We start from the raw sequence: 20,769 nt of genomic DNA, 5'->3' as shown, positions 1-20,769 counted from the left end.
TAATTTAATTAAATAAATTAGAGAATTAACTATTATTATAAAAACAATTTTTAAAAAAGCATTTTGTACAACTTTTTCTTAGCCCAAAAAAAGTCCTATTTTTGACTTCTGTGAAAAACGCGTTTTTTAAAATTATATTAAAGAATAAGTACATAAAATTATTTACTTTCTGCTTTAGCAGCTATAAGGTTAAATGAAACAAATCAGAAATCATTTAAAAAAGTAAGATACTAAACTCTTCAGTTTTATTTTTTCTATCTTTCTTAAAATGTTTCAGAAATGTGTATAAGCATGAAGTTAACACTTTTATAAATTTTTAAAGTTTCTCATTATTCATGTAGAAGCAAATGTTAATAATTCAAAATTTTCAGTAAGTAATCAATGTTGTGCATCATAGTAAGTTTCTTTTTACCATACATAAATACATTACTTACATAAGCAAGTGTATCATTTCGAATTTTATCATTACAAGTTGCACAAAGTTTCATAGTAGTTTTCTGTGTAGTTAGAACATTCTTTCTGCATGTTATATTGATCACATAAATTGGAGAATTAGTTATAAAACTAAATGGATTAATATCAATATCTGATTTTAGTAAAGTAATTCGTTTAAAATCTAGAAATGCATCATATGCTTTAAGAAAATTATTTGGCGGATTAATATTCCACATTCCTTGAGGAAAAACTTCGTTTCTACCATTTTTTTCTGTAGTTTAACATGATAAAATAATGACGAATCAACTAATTGATTGTTTTTACGATTTGTTTGAAATATAACAAATACGAAGTATGGCATATCATATTCTGTAGAGTTATAATAATTTGTTATATCTAGTTCAGAACTGTTTTTACCAGATAAACCAGTAGCAACTACTTGTGTTTGAAGTTCATAAAAAGAAATAGAAATTTTCGGATTTTAAGAATAATTTCACGTTGTTCAATTTCATAATTTGGTTCATATTTAACAACTGGTACACGAATTTCCATAGATTCTATAACTATTTTTCCTTCTTTAGGAAGCATATCTTTTATTTCAATTCCAGCATCATTTTTATCAGCCCAACGAAGAATTACGTCTCTAGAAGATGTACTAGATGTAAAAACTAGAGTTAAGTCTCTTTCAATCGTAATTTCTTTATAATCTTTATAAAATCCACCAAGTAATGATAATGGATAAAGGACTTCATTTCATTTACTATTTATTTTTCCTGTATTAATTATATGTCCCTCTAAACTTATTTTGTCAGTAACAGATGAAGTTAGATGAAGTAAAACAGATGAAGAAATAAAAGGATGTTCAGTTCTAGATAACATATTATTTCCTTTCTCTATTCTTATAAAATCAAACAGTTTTGCTACATAATTATCAATTAATTTTTTGTTTGATTTTCCATCATAAGTTGGGTAATCTATACATTTCCAATAATAGTAAAACTCATGTATAAATGTGCATGATTTGGATGAAGCCAAGTATCACCAATATGTATTTCAATTTCTGTATCTTCATTACGAACATTTAAATTATTTTTTGTTTTCTCATTCACAGAGAATGAGTAAAACTGATAACTTTCAATTTTATTCACTATGCAGTCTAAGATTGCTTTAGGTATCGCTGATTTATTAAGGAAAAAATTTATTAAGATATTTCTAAAACAACTGTTACAGTAGCACCATTAAAGTCAATTAAATTATCATTTTCATCAGTTATAGTAACTTCTAAATCTTGAATTGTATTAAAAATAGGAACATTTACAGGATGTTTTGGTTCATAAATTATTGGTCCACCAAACTCTGCATTATGTTTAAATGAAGCAATAATATTAGTTTCTTTACGATAATGATCATTATGTTTTACATACATTCCAACAGCAAGATTAAAATTTATGTTTATTAATTCAAAACGAATTATTTTATGAACATCTTTAGCTACAGCTATTTCATTAGGTAAAACAACTTGATTACTAAAACCAAGTAAACTTCCAATACAATCTTTTATAACTGTATATAATTTTACATCACTTTCAATAGCAAGTCTGTTTAAAATTTCATCTGCTTTAATTTGTATATTGGGCTTTTTCGAATAAATAAATATTTTTAAATTTTTAAACTATATTGACCTACAGGAATTTCTATCGTTTCTCCATCACAATTAAGTTTTTTATTTTTGGTTGTAATATTGGGTGTTAAAAAGTCGAATAAAAACCAACTAATGAAATATTAGTATAATTATCATGTAATGAAACAGTTAATCTTTTTCTAAGTATACTAGATTTATCACTAAGTTGAAAAAGGCGGCTTATTTATTACTGAAAAAATTATTAATAAATGAATAAAACAGATTGGGAGCCTAAAGTAAGAATTCCAGAAAATAACTTAAAAAACAAACATGGTAAACTTTTACCAAATTCTATAAGATGTGCAATAATTGGACCAAGTGGTTTTGAAAAACAATATTAATGATTGATAATTATATTTTAGCTCCAGGGTGGTTAAACTGGAATAAAACTAAACATTTATATCTTTATTGAAAAAGCTTAGATCAAGAATTTATAAAACAACAGAAAGAAATTGAAGATAAAATTAATGAAAATACTGTTAGTTTTATTGGAAACAATGAAGAAATTATTCCATTAGATGAATGCAAAAATAATTCAGTTGTGGTATTCGATGATTTTATTCTAGAAAATCAAGATATAGTTAGAGAATATTTTACTAGAGACAGACACATAGGTATAGATTGTTTTTCTTTAGCTCAAACAATTCAAAAATACCAAAGCAGTTAGAGACAATTTAAATTTTTTAAATATATTTCAAGAAGATGATACAAATTTAAATCATATTTACCATGAGATTGTTGGTGGAGATTTAAAGTTTGATAATTTTAAAGAAATGTGTAGCAAATGTTGGAATGATGAATTTTTATTTTTCACAATACATATGACTAGAAAACCAAATGAAGGTAATTTAGAATTAAAATACCTCATTTCTTAACAACATCAACATTAAATAAAAACATAAACATTAATGTTAAGCATAAATGTTAAACATAAACATAAACATTAACGTTAAACATAAACGTTAAACATAAATGTTAAACATAAATATTAAACAAAAGCATAAACGTTAATTATAAACCTAATCATAAATGTTAAACATAAGCATACACATTAAACATTTAAACATAGTTAATATATTTCTTCCTTAATAAATGTTTGCAAAGTATAATGAAGAAGTTGTTGAAGAAGCTAAACAAAATAGAAGGAAAGCTGAAGAATGAAAAGAAAAATTTAAACTTTGGAAAAAGCAACCAAGAACAGAATATGATAAAATATAAAAAGGAAGATCAACCTGTTGTTGATGGTATTGAAAAAGTAAACAAAGTATTGAAGGTTTAGGTGATAATGTTTTAAAAGCAACTGAAGAAAATAGAGAAGTTGAAAAGCAAAAGATTCCATATCATCATCATATAGAAGTTTTTGGAGATTTATCAGCAATTAAACTATTAAAAGATTGGTCTGATGATATTCCTGGAATATATAATTACATGTTAAATGAATCAGAAATCTAAGAAGAAAATGAAAATAAAAATATAAATGAAAGTAAAAAGATAAATGAAACTAGAAAGATAAATGTTAGTGAAAGAATGTTGCAGTATATTAATAATAGTGAAGATAAAGTATTTGGTTTAAAACCAGTAGGTATGTTTAAATATATTGGTAAATTACATGTTGAATTTAATGGTGATAAACTAAAAATTGGTGTTAAAACATATGACGGTACAGATGGATAATCGAAATTTTAACAAAAAAATAACTTACTGTGTAAGATTTAAATTAAAAGTTTGATGGTGTAGATTATTCAAAATATGTGGATATATTATTTAATTCAGGAGCATTATATTCTGATCATAATCAAAATAAAATCATATAAAGTAATGGTAAAAAATATAATTACATAATAACAGAAATTGTTGATGTTTATTTTCCAAATTTAAGAAGACGAACTAGTGATTATTCAGAACCAAGCTATCCTGAAAAACAACAAAAAATTGGAGAATGTTTAATTACAAAATATACAGATAAATGATGTTATACAATTAATTGGTAGATTAGCAGTTATGCATGGTGAAGAACTTGCTGGAAATAAGAATTATCATAATGAAAAGGTTAGTATAGCACTAATGTTAACAAATAAATTTAGTGATTTTATAATTGATAATCCAAAAGGAATTTCATATTTAATTAGATTTTTGAATAATCTTCCACATACAATTTGGAAAAGTGATAAATATGGAAGAGGATTAGTAAATTGGGTTTTAAATAATGTGCCAATGCCTGCGATGCATCTACCAGGATATAATTACTGTGGACTGTTCACTAAACTTGAAGAAAGACTAACACGATGTGATCCAGGAATTAATCCATTAGATGAAGCTTGCAAAGAACATGACATTGCATACAGAGAGCATAAAGATTTACAATCTAGACATGAAGCCGCAAAAAAAAGAATGCATGCAACTTATGCCAGTTTGAAAGAGAAAATTGCAGCAACAGCAGTTAGAGGTGTAATGTACGGTAAAAGGAAACTAGGTATGGGAATTGATATTCATTCAAATGGTTGGGGTTTATGAAATGTTTGTTATTACTTTTTCTCTAATTAAATTTCCTGTATTTAAATGAATGTACTCCATGGTACAATTTACAAGATTACAATCAGCATTGACAATAAAATATACATTGGAAGTACAACAAAAAGTTGTGTTTAAGAGTGACAGGACATCGATGCAAGAAACAGAAATCGAAAACCTATTTCAATTCATATGAGAAATTTAGGAATTGTAAATTTTCGAATTGAATATGTAAAATCATCAAGAAAAGAACTCAGAATTGAAAAGCAGAATAGAAAAATATGATAAGTCAATATTATTGAATTTGCTTTTAGCATATTCTTACAATCGTGAAAAACAAGGGACCAAGAGAAAAAACGCAAAGTTAGAAGAGATTATTATCATAAACATATGCAAGATCCAGAATGGTGTGAAAAAAATAGAAATAAACTTACAATGCAAATAAAACGAAGTAAAAAAATATTGAATGAAGGTTTTATGGAGTTATGTAGAATTGAAGTTAGAAAAATCTTTATTAAATTTTTAACTGTGTAAACGAATAACTTTACAACTGATTATACTTTGCTACCTAGTGGCAAAACAAAACCAAAAGCAATTAAATTAAAGTTAAATAATGAACAATTAAATGCAATTGAACCATTTTTATCAGATGTACTAAAAAGAAAGAAAGAAAAGAAAGTTGGTGGAGATTTACTAATTACATTAGGAATTCCTGTTGTTAAAAAATTATAAATATTTTACAAAAAAGAAAGATGGTAAAGGACTAACACAACATGAAGGCGGATTTTTACCATTATTATGAGCTGCATTACCTTATTTAGCAACAATTGGTTCTTTAGCTGGTGGACATGCAGCAATTGCAAGTGCAGTTATAAATAAGAAGAAAGCTGATAAAGAATTTGAAGAACAAAAAAGATATAATTAGAAATGGAAAAGGAAACACGTAATCTAACAAAGAAAACAAAAAAATTTCGAAAAGTAACTGATAAATATCCTAATGCATTTAGTAATTTTGATATGGAAGAACTTGCTAAACAATTAAAAATTAAAAACTTTCGTGGTATATATATGATTGATGAATTAATAAATAAACCATTAAAAATTGAATGTGGTACAGTTAATTTAGATATATCTGATAATCCTGGTACACACTGGATTTGTTATTATAAAAGTAATTCTAAAAAGTATGTTTGTGATTCATTTGGTAGTAATAAACTAAAACAACTAGTTAACTATTTAAAAAAAATGAACTATACTACAATACAGAAAGAATACAAATTTTGATGAAGAAATATGTGGTCATTTATGTTTATTCGTTTTAAAATTGCTTTGTGGAAAGTATAATTATAATGATATTTTAGATTTAATAAATGGACATTTTTGGAAATAAGTTAATTTAAACAAAATGAACAATACATCTACATTAAATTTAGAAAATATTGAAAATAGTATTAAACAACTACAATCATCAATAGATCAAAAGATAACTAATGTAATTAAACATTTTTAAAAAGAATTTAATACTATATTTAAATTAAGTAAAGGTTGTATTAGTTTTAAAAATAGAAGAATTGTTAATGTAAATGATCCAATTAATGCAAAATATGTAGTTAACAAACATTATTTTGTTAATGAACTATTAAATTTTGTTAGAAAACCAGAATATACAAGTATTTTAACACAATTTAATAACTATGCTAATGTAGAAGATTATAACAAGATTTGAGCAGATTTAAACAATATTCTTTCAGATTTAAAGCAAAGAAATGGTATTATCGAAAGTGTTTTGGAACAATATAATGATAATAAAATTGAAATGCAAAAAATCGTCATTGAATTATTAAATTTAGTTAATCTGCAAGCAAGTAAATTTAAATCATTAGAATCAACAATTAAAGAAAGAAGGTGAAGATTTAGAAGAAATAGAAGATATGTCATTGTTAGATAAATCATAATTTTATCCTTAATAAATTTTTCAAATTTAAGAAATTTTTCATCTATGTAAAGGGAAAATCATACTTCACATGATTATCATATATATTGTTTGAAGTGTAAAACCTTTACTGATACACATAATCCATATAGAGTAACTACTAAAATTCCACATAGAGTAACAACTAAAAATGATAGACAAAGAATTGAAGGTCTTTGTACCATATGTAAAAGTAAAAAGAGTACATTTGTTAAAAAAATTTGGTAAGTGCTTGTGAAGGTTTAAATAATAATAATAATCTTCGCGAAAATATAATTAATGAATTACATAAACCAATGAGAAAGAATTTTAAAAGAAGAAATGTTGTTTCTTTTGGTATAGATGAATTATAGCAAGCTGATTTAGTTGAAATGGATTCTGGTAATTTAAAAGGAATTTCTAAATTAACAAAGGTTATAAATATTTATTAACAGTAATTGACGTTTTTTCAAAATATGCATTTGTTGTTCATATTAAAGATACGACATCTAAAAGTAAAGTTGATGCTTTTAAAAAAGAATTTATAGATAGAAAGCCATATAATTTACAAACAGAAAATGTTAAAGATTTCTATAACAAAGAATTTAAAGAATTAATGAAATAATACAACATTAATCAACTTTTTCAGAATTAAAAGCATCTGATGTTGAACGATTTAAGAGAACATTTAAAGAAAAAAGTTGGAAGAAATTTGCTTTACAAGGAAATTATAAATGCATAAACTTAGTTAAAGATCTAGTAGCTGAATACAATAATACAAATCATTCTACAATAAGAATGAAAACAATCGAAGTAAATGAAAAAAATTAGAAATAAGTAACGTTGTACCTAGTGAGCAAGCTAAATCTAAAAAAGTTGATAAAGTGAGAACTAGTAAATTTAAAGGTTTTTTTTGAAAAAGGATATACAGTTAATTGGTGAACAGAAATATTTAAAATTGAAGATGTTATTCATTCTAATCCAGTTACATATAAAAGGAAATTTTTATGAACAAGATCTACAAAAAACAAAATATCCAGATGTATACTTAGTTGAAATAGTTTTAAGAAAGAAAGGAGATAAAGTTTATGTTAAATGGTTAGGTTTTGATAATTCACAAAATAGCTGGGTAATTAGAAATGGAGTAATTTTATAAAGATAAAGTAATTTTATACAGACGCAGTCTGAAGACAGCTTTTTGCTGTCACAAAGAAATAGTTTACTATTTTAGTTTAACAAACAATTTGTTTAACCATCAATTACTTTGCAAATTGCGATTTAACTATTTCCATCACTTTTTGAATTTGATCATTTTCTACTTTAGTTATTTCATCTCTGACTTTAATTCTTTCATCCTTTACTTTAATACTTTCATCTTTCATTTTAATTCTATCATCTTTTAATTGAATTTGTACTGGGTCTAATTTATTCATTTCTTCTAATTTTTGTAAACAAACATTTTTATGTTTTATTATATCTTTGTAAAAAGTTCCCATTTATATAGAAAAATTTTACATATTAAAAATTTAATAAATTTTATATAGTAATAATTTTACATACAAATAATTTTATTAATTAATAACTGATAATGGCCGTACAGTAATATATCTATTTTATTTTCCAATACATATCTTTTATTATCATGACGACTTAGTGCTTTTTTGTTTACTTTAATTGTATAGATTTCATGTTTTTCACTTTTACTTAAATTAAATCTTCTATATTGTTCTTTATTGTCAAATAAATAAGCTTTATATTCTTCTAAACCTTTTTTGTTTTTAACAACACGTTTTTTAATTCCTTTAGATTTGTTTTCTATTTTGTCACCAACTTTATACACACACATCTTTGCTTTTAAACCACAAAATTCTTCTATTATTTTTCCATTACATTCATCTTTCATTTTACCAACAACTTTTCTGTTTACTTGTGGAATATTATCTATATTATCTTTCGTAAAATCACTTGTATCAAAACAATCAATCATTGATTTCATATCTTCAGATAAATCTTGTGTTTTAATATTATAAATATAATTATCTGTATCTTGATATCATAATTCTATATTTTCTCCATATAGTGAAAATCGTACATCAGTTCTTTAGATAGATCAAGTATACTTAATCCAACATATATAGGTTTATTAATGACATGTGGAATAATCAGGTTTTCTGCCAGATGTTTGTGTCGCCCTGGCACAACATTTCGGCCATGTAACACGTTGCCTTCTTCAGGTGCTACCTGAGACTGCTGTGTTGGAGGATCTTGTCCAGTATTTATGCCCAGAGGGCGTTGGATGCTCTCTTTGACGTCTGTGCCCGCCAGGCGCTGCTTGTAAGGTGTTGTTTCTTCCCCGGTGCTCCCTCGGACGTCGCTGCCCGACTTGTCTCCATCTGTGGCAGCTCTCTGAGGCCTGTATTTGTTGGGCGCTCCATTCGCGGTCCGCATTCGCCTGGCGCTGCTCCTGCGGTGTTACTACTTCTTGAGGAGCTTCTTGTTTCATTTCGTTGGCCGCTGATAAGCTCCAGAGCCGGACTCCACGTCGAGCTGAGCTTGTAACTGCTCTCTCGGTTTATTAGGTTGTCTGTGACCTTGATCTCGATGGCCTCCTTTATGACACTGTCCCAATATCTTGGCGTCTGAGTCACAATTTTGGTGTTGTTGTAGTCCATTGAGTGGCCGAGCTCCAGACAGTGCTCTGCTAAGGCAAATTTTGTTGCCTGTCCAAGTCTGGTTTTCCTCTGATGTTCTTTGCAGCTGACGTCCACCGTCCTGTTTGTCTGGCCAATGTATGACTTTCCACACTGGCACGGTATGTTGTAAATACCTGGTTTACATAGTCCCAGGTCGTTCTTCACACTCTCTAGCATTGTCCCAATTTTGGAGGTTGGACAGAAGATACTACTCTTTATATCATTTTTGGAAAGAATTCTGCTGATCTTTGCAGAAATAGGTCCAGCATATGGCAGGTATGCCACCTTCTTCGCCTCCTCTGGCTCCTCTTGTGTATGCTGTGGTTGGCTGGTAGTACGAATGCCATTTGGATGTCTGTGGAGGAGTATCCATTTCTACTGAACAGCAGCTGTAGATGTTCTATCTCTGTGGCCAGACTTTCCATATCCGACAGAGCTCGAGCTTTGTGAACTAATGTTTTCAAGACTCCCTTCTTCTGTGCCAGGTGGTGGTAGCTACTGGCTTGATGGTATAAGTCTGTCAAGATCTCGCCGGGAAAGCCTGAAGAGTTACATCAGGTTTATTAATTATTATTTTAGTTTTACTCATATGGATAGGAGCTAGATTTTCAGTAAATACAGTTCTATGTTTAAAGTTTGGTTTAGCTATAAGTTTATCACACACTTTACTATTTGAAACTAATTTTATATCTTGTCTGTTTCTTATATTCTCCATTGTTTTACCAAATACAGAATTATTCATTAATTTATAGAAATCTTTTTCAAAATAATTTTTAGCTTTAGTTCTGAACTGTGTTTGGATCTATACACTTCTTTAACCAATCAGATTGTTTAAATTTTAAAACTTTATGTATTATGTAAGTTTCATCCCTAAAGATAACTATTGTTTTAGATTTCTGTAATCTACTACATAGTTACACTTTTTATCTAAAGTGGTTATTAACTTACTTTCGTTTGTACCTAGATCAAGTTTTGGTTCAGGAGCTAATGGTAAATGTTTATGTAAATTATGTAATCCTTTTGGATATTCTAGATCTACTTCAAGTCTATAAGCATCTCGACTATTGTTTTACATTTCACTTATTCTTGTACAATTAAAATGATTTGGTTCCTCCCATTTAAATCTGCCATATGGTAAATATTGATTCTTAGCATAACCATATAAATTATTTGCATCTAGATATATTATATAATTTGATATTTCCATATCATTATAATCTTTTAAATATTTATTGTTTGCTTTTACATATCTTTTACAACATTGGGAAATTTCACCTCATATTCCTTTTTAAACCATTAGAATCATTTCATAATCATGTAATAATACAAGATTTTGATTAGTAATTTTTAGCATTCCATCCAAAGATAAACCTGGTACTGTAAAATACCAAGAAGGCCCTAGATTATATGTTTGTATACACGTGTTTCTAAAATTTTCAAAAACATCACTTAACAATAATACATCAGTTTTAAGATATAAATCATGATATTCACCAAGATTTTTTTGACTTTTTCCCAAACTAATGTTGCATGTTCATAATCTTCATCAGTTATGTCACTATCATATAATTCACTATAAAATTTATCTTTTGTTGGTAATTCTGTTTCTTCAAATTTTTTCGAAATATCCATAAACAGTTTTTCTAATTACTAAGTTAAATAATTCTGGGGAAACATACTTTTTAATATAAATAAATTGATTTTTCTTTAAATTTGATGAACGTTTATAAAGAGAAGAGGCCATAAATCTAACTGTATCAGCAAATCTCATTTTTAACTTTTTGTATATTTACCAAAAGTAATATATTTATTTTCATTACTTGGTATTAGTTCTATTTCTGTATCATCATAACCAACTTCTTTTACAAAAAGATAGGAATCATAAATTACGTAAATAAATAGGTATAAAATCAGGTTGTTATTGTTTTAAATTACACATATTACATAATGGAGCAATATATTTTCCAGTTAAATGATCGTGATGATGTGCTTTGTTATTCTTTTTCTATAATGACATTTACATAGTGTACAAACTCTAGATTTACGATAATTTTGTATTGATCAAGTATAAGTTGTTTCATTTCTTCAATTTCAGAATAAATTTTTCCTATTTCTTCAACTTCTTGTTTTATACATTCTATAAATTTTTAATGACAATTTCATCCTCTATAAACAACAGGATCTTAGTAATTTCCATATATATATTTAATACAATAACAAACAACAAGAAACAAAGCTGATTTTATACCCCACAGAAAACATTATTGATCATTATTTTTCAGATTAACACATGCTCTTTTATTTTTAATATTATTTGCTAAATCAAAATAAGACGGTCGTCTTAGAGTAACATATTTGTTAAATGCTAATTCTAAACCAAGTATTCTATTTAATGATCATCCTGATCCTTGTGCTTGAAATTTTTTTGTAAAATATGTCTTTTACCATATTTGAATTTTTTATTAAAATCTTTTTCCGATAAAATAGTATAGTTTGATGTTTGTTGTCAAAAATCTTGAACTTTTTCATTTATTTCATTTGTTTGTAGTTTATATTCACTATATAAATTAAAATTTATCTTTACACTATGATGTACTTTCAAATAGTCTTTAAGAATGTAAATTTTTTTTGTTTTTACTGCATGTAAGAAATGATTAGGATCAAGCACATGTATATTTTTTCTAAATTTATAGTTTGTAATCCTTTTGAAAATGCCTTTCCAACTAAGTAATCTTTAATTGTTTTTGTATCTTTTTGTTTTACTAATATATTTGTAGAAAATGGGAATATTCTTTTCGATGGTCTGTCTTCTTTAGTTACAAAAACATCATTAATATCATAATATGGTAACTTTTTCCAAAGATTATCACCTACTTCAAATTTATTATTTTTAACAACATTTGTTTGATTCACACTTACTTCTTCAGGTATATAAATATTAACAGTATTTTTATATGTTTTACTTACTTCAGTTATATAGTTTTTATGATTTTCAATTAATTCAGACATATTATTTTCAAGAATATTTGTATTATTTTCACTTAATTCAGTAACAACTGAAGCAGTCTCAGTTCTACGATTGATTTGCAAGTTGTTCTAGTTGAGCAGCACTGAAACTTTCCATTTGCTCTTCTATTTATTACAAAAATAATTATTAGTTTTTAAATAAATATTGTTAGTAATAAAATTATAATTATTTAATAGATGGATAAGGATTATTATTTGATAAATAATTAATCAAAAAGAGAATTAGTTTAACTATCTATTAGTTTTTATAAGAATTAGATTACTATTTAGTTTAACAATCAATTAGTTTGTTCTTCTATTTATTACACAAAGATTTATTAGATTTAAAAAATATATTGTTATTAATAAAATGATAGTTATTTAATAGATGAATAAGGATTATTATTTAATAAATAATTAGTAAAATTAATTTAATCATCAATTAGTTTTTAAAAGAATTAGTTTACTATTTAGTTTAACAATCGGTTAGTTTGTTCTTCTACTTCTTACAAAATTTTTTTTAGATTTTAATAAATATTTTTAATAATAAAATGATAATTATTTAATAGATGGATAAGTAATATTATATAATAGATAATTAATCATAAAGGGATATTATTTAAAGTCAAAGTTTTCTTATTCTTTATATATTCTAAAGTACATTTCTTACATTTATTATATGTTTATCTTTATGTGATGGATTTACATAAAATCAATTTAAATCTTTTTTCTTGACAAATATATATATATATATATATATATATATATATATATATATATATATATATATATTTCTTTTTTTCTTCACTTATAACTTCTTCATTATTCATTGTAGATTCATTTTCCATTTTCATATGTTCTTCTTTTTTATTTCGTCTTACATGTTCCTTGAAATAATATTTAGCAACACTTTCTCCACATACACAAGGAATTCAATTTTTATTGCAATTTTCTACATGATATTTATTTAAACATGGTCTATGTATAGTTCTATAACCATTTTTGTGTATTTTTGTTAAGTAAAATTAGCAGTTGATTTCTCTGTATTACAATATTTACAAAATTTAGTTTTCACGGAACACATTGTTGAATTTAATGCACACTTAAGCATGCTTCAGCTCGTGCTTGCTCCATTTATAAAGAAAAAAATTATTAGAATTGTAAAAAAGGTATTTTTTAAATTTTTAGTTATTCATATAAAATATTTTAAAAATAATCATCACCAATCTTCATCATCATCATAATCGCCATAATAAGCTACTTTATCTTGAGTGTCAAGCACAGCATAAATATTAGTTTTTTCAATTTTTTCTGGTACTTTATTTTTAATAATAGTGCTACAAAGTTGACAATTTACTTTTTCCTGTAACCATTTATCAATACATTACTTATGAAAAATATGTTTGCAATTTGTTTTAATAAACTGATTATTATTTTCGTCACATAAACAAATAGGAAAATCAATATCTTTTTCCCATACCTCAATTAGTTCATACGTATCTTTTTCTTTATCTTGCATTTCGTTTTGATTCTCCATTTATAAGAAATAACTTTTATTACATTTATAAAAAATAAAAAATTATCATTTAGGTACAATTTCAAAATTATATAATCACATTGAGAACTCTATATCTTGTAATTCATTATTTCTGTTTTTAAGTTTCTTCATTCCTTAATATTTTAATTTCATTTGTCCTCTTTTAATTATATCAAAATCAAAATCGTCAATTAATCTAGAAAATCTATTTGGTAAAATAACTTTAACATCATTATTAAGTTCTAGACAAAGTTGTTCTCCAAATCTAGTATTTAAATATTAACAGTCTGTAATATTATATACTACATTTATCTCTAGCTCATTTACTTTTATAATTTCTTTAGAAATACTTAAATTATTTAGCTTCTTGATTAAAGGAGTCTCCATTTATATAGAAAATTATTTATTAGTTTTTACAAAAATAAATTTGTAGTTTATGTTAAAAATAATTTTTTAAAAATGTACTTTGTTAACTAATTTCTTTTAATTAATTTACTTATGTTCACAATGTAAAATTTTAAAAGTAATTTATTTTTGTGTTCATTAATTTACTTACATTCAAAAAGTAGCTGAAATTAAAGCAAATTTCATACCTATATAATTTAGATTTTTTAAAAAACCAATGTCTAACTTTAGACCCGGAAATCATATTTACTTCATCTATGTAATCTTATGGCTGCTAAAACAGAAAATAAATAATTTTATGCACTTATTCTTTAATATAATTTAAAAAACGCGTTTTTCACAGAAGTCAAAAATAGGACATTTTTTGGGGCTAAGAAAAATATGTAAAAATGCTTTTTTAAAAATTGTTTTTCAAATAATAGTTAATGCTCTAATTTATTTAATTACATTACATTTGCCTGTGGGAAATGTATATAAAATATATGATTTTTATTATAGTTATTATTATATTATATTATTATTAGGCAAAAGGGAAAGTAGAATCATTTTGTAGGTTCTGGATCATTAGATCAATCTTATAGAAAATAAAAAATACGAGTGTTAAAGAGTAATTTCTTATTTTTGATAAGATTGGTCTAGTAGTCCAGAAACTACAAAATGATTCTACCATAGCTGTATTAAGTAATGGAATTTGTATAGGATTGAAAGGTTGAATTCCTATTGGAGATTATACCTGGAAAACTGTAGATTGATGTGCAAATCACTTTCCAAAGTCTAGGCAACTCACAAAATGTACATATACTGAACGGCATCCATTCCAGGTCCCAGTATGATAAAGAAATAACGATAACACACAACCACAAGATTGAAAATTGACAGCTATGCAACGAAAAGACAAACACCAATGCTAAACGTGAACGATACTCAAGCAGGCACCGTGTGCTTGGACAAAAATCGACACCTTCACACTCCAAGCTAACACATATTAGACCGCTCTCACTCTTACCAAACTTACCATAGGAGGGGGAGTAAATTGCAAGGTTTGCAAATGAAAATTTCCATCTCTCTTCCCGGGTACAGGGAAAGCCTACAAAATTTTCTCATCCAGCATTTGTTGTATTCTCTGTTATTACAGCTTTGAAAGTCGCTGTTGTAGAACTCTGGATTAAGAGACACTCAAAGCGGCTTACTCGTATGACCGCTGCCAGTGAGAACATCTGTTGGGAAATCTTTTCCGCTGTTGTCAGGATCACAGGTTAATTGTAACTGTGAGGTAAGCAATTGTGGGATGAAGTTCCATGCCTGTTACATTTGGCTGCTTAATATAGGCACGCTTAATGCTGTTTGACTATGACACTGGAGTTGTTATCTGATGGTGTGTGATATGTGCTGGGCTGGAGACAGATTTGATGATCGAGTAGGCCAAATTAACATGTCAACACTCTGTAGAGCTATTTGGTTCACAACAGCTTCATGTGGGTGATCGTTATCCTGTTGGAGAAACATCTCCTCGAATTCCAGTCCTGAAAGGAAGCACAACATGTCGAATCACCAGACTGAATTACAAAATTTCAGTCAGGGTTTGTCGGATAACAACGAAAGTGCTCCTGCTGCCATATGAAATTGTATGCCAGACCTTAATTCCAGGTGTCGGTCCAGTGAATGTAACAGACACGCATGTCGGTCGAAGACCCTTAACTTGCCTCCTCCTAACCAATACATGGCTGTCATCGGCACTCAGACAAAAGCAGCTTTCGTCAGAAAACACAACAGACCTCTAATGAGCTCTCACTTGACACCACTGAAGTCACAGATGGCTGTGTTTTGAAGTTAATGGAATGCACGCTGCAGGCCGCCTGGCTCGGAGCTGTCCTTGAAGTGACTGATTTGTAACAGTTCGTTGTGTCACAGTGGTGCCAACTGCTGCTCAAATTGTTGCTGCAGATGCGGTATGATGCTCCAGAGCCATATACTGCAGACAATGTTCTTCCCTCTCCGCGATGTTGCATGAGTGTTTGGAGCCCGGTCTTCTTGAGACAATACATTCTGTGACCATCGCTGCCAGCAGTCATGTACAATGGCTACATTTGTGCCAAGCATTTTTGGAATATCGCTGAATGAACGTCCAGATTCTCCTAGCCCTATTGCAAGACCTCACAAGTCACCAAATTAAATCTCAAAGACTGCTCACAACACTGCAGCGTGTATTTCCAAACCTGATTTGTATCCTCATAGTACCACTACTAGCGTCACTCTTATGCGACAGGCACTAAATTGGAATAGATATCGTCTATCAGACATATGAGGGGCGTTTGAATGAAAAGTCCTTGCAAAAATAAAAACTACTTACGTTGTTGGAGTAAACCTTTTTTATTTTTCGACATAGTCTCCTTTTAGACTTATACACTATGTCAAACGCTGTTCTAATTTGCTGATCCCTTCCGAATAATAGGAATTGTCCAAGTCTGCAAAACAGCTATTAGTTGCTGCCATCATCTCTTTGTTTGAATAAAATCTTTGCCCCGCGAGCCATTTCTTCAAATTGGGGAACAAATAGTAGTCCGACGGAGCCAAGTCTGGAGAATAGGGGGGATGTGAAACGAGTTGAAATTCAGTTTCCATTATTTTGCGATCACAGCTGCTGAGGTGTGTGCTGGTGCATTGTCGTGATCGAAAAGGACTTTTTTACGGTCCAGTCGCCGGCCTTTTTCTTGCAGCTCGGTTGTCAAACGGTCCAATAACAATGAATAATATGCACCTGTAATAGGTTTACCCATTTCTAGATAGTAGATGAGGATTATCGCTTGCGTAGCCCAACAGACAGTCGCCATAACCTTTCCGGCTGAAGGACTGGTCTTCGCCTTTTTGGGTGCAGGTTCTCCCTTGGTAACCCACTGTTTAGATTGTTCTTTGGTCTCAGAAGTATAGTAATGTATCCATGTTTCATCCACAGTGACGAAACGAGCTTAAAGTCCTGCAGATTCTTCCTGAACAGCTGCAAACCATCCTTGCATCATTTCACACGATTCCGTTTTTGGTCAAGCGTGAGCAATCGCGGAACCCACATTGCGGATAGCTTTCTCATGTCCAAACATTTATGCAAAATATTATGTACGCATTCATTCGAGATGCCCACATTACCAGCAATCTCACGCGCCTTAACTCTTCTGTCATCCATTAAAGAAATGGTTCAAAAGGCTCTGAGCACTATGGGACTTAACATCTGAGGTCATCAGTCCCCTAGAACTTAGAACTACTTAAAACCTAAATAAACTAAAGACATCACATACATCCGTGCCCGAGGCAGGATTCGAACCTGCGACTGTAGCAGTCACGCGGTTCCAGACTGAAGCACCTAGAACCGCTCGGTCACCGAGGCCAGCTGTCATGCATCACCATAGCATGGATTTTATCAATGATTTCTAGAGTCGTAACCTCAACAGGGCGTCCAGAACGTTCAGCATTACTTGTGCCCATATGGCCACTCTGAAAATTTTGTAACCACTTATAAACTGTAGTCACCGTAATGTTTATCAAGCTTCTCTTTAGTCTCACGAGGAGTTTTGCCTCTGATAAAGTAATGTTTAATTACCACACGAAATTCTTCTTCGTCCATTTTTTGACAATCACTCGACTTCCTTGATTCACACGAATGCCAAACACAAATAAATAGACCAATATGGCTGAAACTTGGTGTGCGTTCTTTCCAAAGATGCTACTAACTAAACATGACCTCGACAGGTGACGGTGGTGCCATCTCTCGGACTTTGCACGGAATTTTCAAATGCCCCTCGTAGAAACACGCTTACCAACTTTCGTTTATGTTCCACAAATCCTTTTTGTTTTTGAGATTTTTTTGCGAATTTTTTGCGAAGTGATATAGTCACTTAGCTTACAAACAGATGTCACAGGATGTTTTGCAGCAATCGTTGGCTGCTCGGTAGCAATTGGCAGATGCCGCTTAGTAAGTGTCAGTTGTTCCTTAGCAATTATCAACCAGTGTATAAACACATCTGCAGGTGTCATCCGTACCACATAAAGTGTGAAAAGTATTTAAACCGACAAGCTCTGGTAGGTTGTAGGGAACATCAAAACAAATATTTTTCCTTAATGTCATTTTTTCCTATGAGGAATATTTAAACCAGTGGAGGCCGTAGTTGTTAGAGGCCGTAGTTGTTAAAGGCCATATTACGATCTTCAGTTGTTAGAGGGCGTATTACGCTCTTCAGTTGTAGGCAACTGTTGGCCACCTGTGTAGTAGTGCATTGTCTCTGTTTACTAATGGAGCGATACGCTTGGAGTGAGTACACTGATATGGTTGGTGCGTTCTACGTAGCGCACCACAACGGACGAGCTGCACAGCGGGTTTATCAACAACAATATCCGAATCGCCGTATCACGCACCATACGACCTTTGCTGCTGTGTACCAACGTCTGCGTGAGACCGGGTCATTTAGCAGATTACCTGGACAGGGACTCCGTGGCACGGTAAGAACGCTGCAATTTGAGGAAGCTGTCTTGCAGCATGTGGAGCGAGATCCTTCAATCAGCACTCGTGCAATTGCACGTAACATGGGGACGAATCAAACGAATGTAAGAACAGTGCTTCGAGAGAAATTGTTAGTCCATTTCAATTACAGCGTGTCCGCAACCTGGAACCAGTTCATTATCCACCCAGAGCACAGTTTTCGCAGTGGTACCTGGAACAGTGTGAAATGGATCCTACATTTCCATCCTCTGTGTTGTTTACCGATGAAGCAACGCTCAGGCGTAATGGAGTTTTCAACATGCACAATTCGCATCTTTGGAGTGAGGATAACCCACATGCCACAGTTACTAGCGCTCATCAAGTGCGGTTCTTCGTTAATGTGTGGGTCGGTGTTGTTGGGGACTGTTTAATTGGGCCATATCTGCTAACTAGGCCATTAAATGGGAGGCACTACTACAATTTTCTCACCAGAGCATTGCCAGAATTGCTGGAAGACGTCCCACTCCCTACAAGACAACGCATGTGGTTCCAACATGACGGGGCGCCGGCACATTTCAGTCGTCGTGTGCGTCGATTCCTGGACCGACGGTTCCCAGAAACGTGGATTGGCAGATGTGGTCCTGTACCATGGCCTGCTCGATCCCCAGATATGTCCCTTCTGGACTTTTTTGTGCGGGGAGAGATGCGCAACCTTGTTTACGCAACTCCTGTTGCATCAGAAGAGGATCTGGATGCACGGATAGTAGCAGCAGCAGGAACAATTCAGGATACTCCTGGGGTTTTGCCCGTGTCAGACAGAACATGATCCGACGGTTTAATCTTTGTTTACGTGTCAATGGAGGCATTTTTGAAAATCTACTGTAATTGAAATTGCGTTGTGTTAATGTGTTGTCGCTTGGTCATAAAAAAATTGAAAAGTGGTTGTTGGTTTAATACATTTGCCGCCAGAGAAATATTCCTCTACCGGTTTAAATACTCCTCATCGGAAAAAATGACATTAGGGAAAATATTTATGTCCCCTACAACCTCCCAGAGTTTGTCGGTTTTAATACTTTTCACCCTGTACAGATAATCTTGATCATCTTGATAATGTTGGAAGTTCCACGCCTGACTGTGTGCTTACTTGTGTGCCTGTGTGGTTTATGCGCAGGTCTGCAGACCTACATGCTGCACGTGGTGCTGTGTCTGCACACGGGACTCATGAAGGAGTGGCTGCTCCGCCGCCAGGTGGCGCAGCTGCACAGCCAGCTGAACCAGCTGGCCGTCAGCACGGGCTACACCCACCCCCTCACCTACGCCACGCTCAGCCTCAGCCCCCAGATTCTGAGGCCACCAGGCAAAGCGGGTCTCAACAACGGCGTCACCACGCCACCCGTCGGCAATACCGCGCAGTCACCACCTGTCGGTGACACCGGAGAGACACAACCTGCCGCCGAGGTTCTGCGACCGCTCGGCAAGGTGGATCTCGACAGCGGCGTCACTACACCGCCTCCTGCCGACACCAGGCAGTCACCACCTGTCGGTGACACCGGGCAGTCGCCACCTGACTCCCCTAGTGCCACACTCCCTGTCTGACGCCATCGGGACTGTGGAATACCGGCTGATGTAGAGACCTCTAGAGTCTCAGCTTCCGCTACTGGCAACAACAGCGTTGGAAAATGGGGACCCCAAAAGGGCGAGATACGCTCTTGGGCTCCTACCTGATGACTCGACCTGCTCCAATGACTGGTCATAAATGTAGCGATCCTGGTGTCCTGTACTCTGCAAGGTTTCTCTTCCAGCTACGTAATGTTCCTCTCACTTTACAGTAACATCGGTGTCATCAGCCAGTAAAGATGATGGTAAACATGATCTCAGTTTAACGTATTGGATCTGTAATGAAGAAGTAGCAAATGGGGGGAGCCATAATAGAAACTGCAGTGGAAGAATAATTTTGCACTATTCCTAATGAACTAATACTCCAGTGCTTCAAGGAAAAGCCTTAATAGCTTGGGAAAGGGTTTCACAAGAACAACATTGGACTTTGTGAATTTCCTACCACCTTCATAGATCACTGAAGAG

The 20,769-nt window shown here is 31.2% G+C and overlaps 1 protein-coding gene across 1 annotated transcript in view; it reads left to right on the top strand.

Moving 5' to 3' along the window:
* LOC126210579 (uncharacterized) overlaps window positions 1-20,418 on the top strand; it is a 178,180-nt gene extending 157,762 nt beyond the window's left edge. Inside the window, exon 6 of the mRNA XM_049939844.1 lies at window positions 19,859-20,418. Coding sequence (XP_049795801.1) covers window positions 19,859-20,283 — 425 coding nt within the window. The 3' untranslated portion in view covers window positions 20,284-20,418. The remainder of the gene's footprint in view (window positions 1-19,858) is intronic.
* The last annotated feature ends 351 nt before the right edge of the window (window positions 20,419-20,769 follow it).

This window comes from Schistocerca nitens, chromosome 10, assembly GCF_023898315.1.
Source record: "Schistocerca nitens isolate TAMUIC-IGC-003100 chromosome 10, iqSchNite1.1, whole genome shotgun sequence".
Classification (NCBI taxonomy): Eukaryota; Metazoa; Arthropoda; class Insecta; order Orthoptera; family Acrididae; genus Schistocerca; species Schistocerca nitens.
This window is presented reverse-complemented; position numbering and strand designations above follow the sequence as displayed.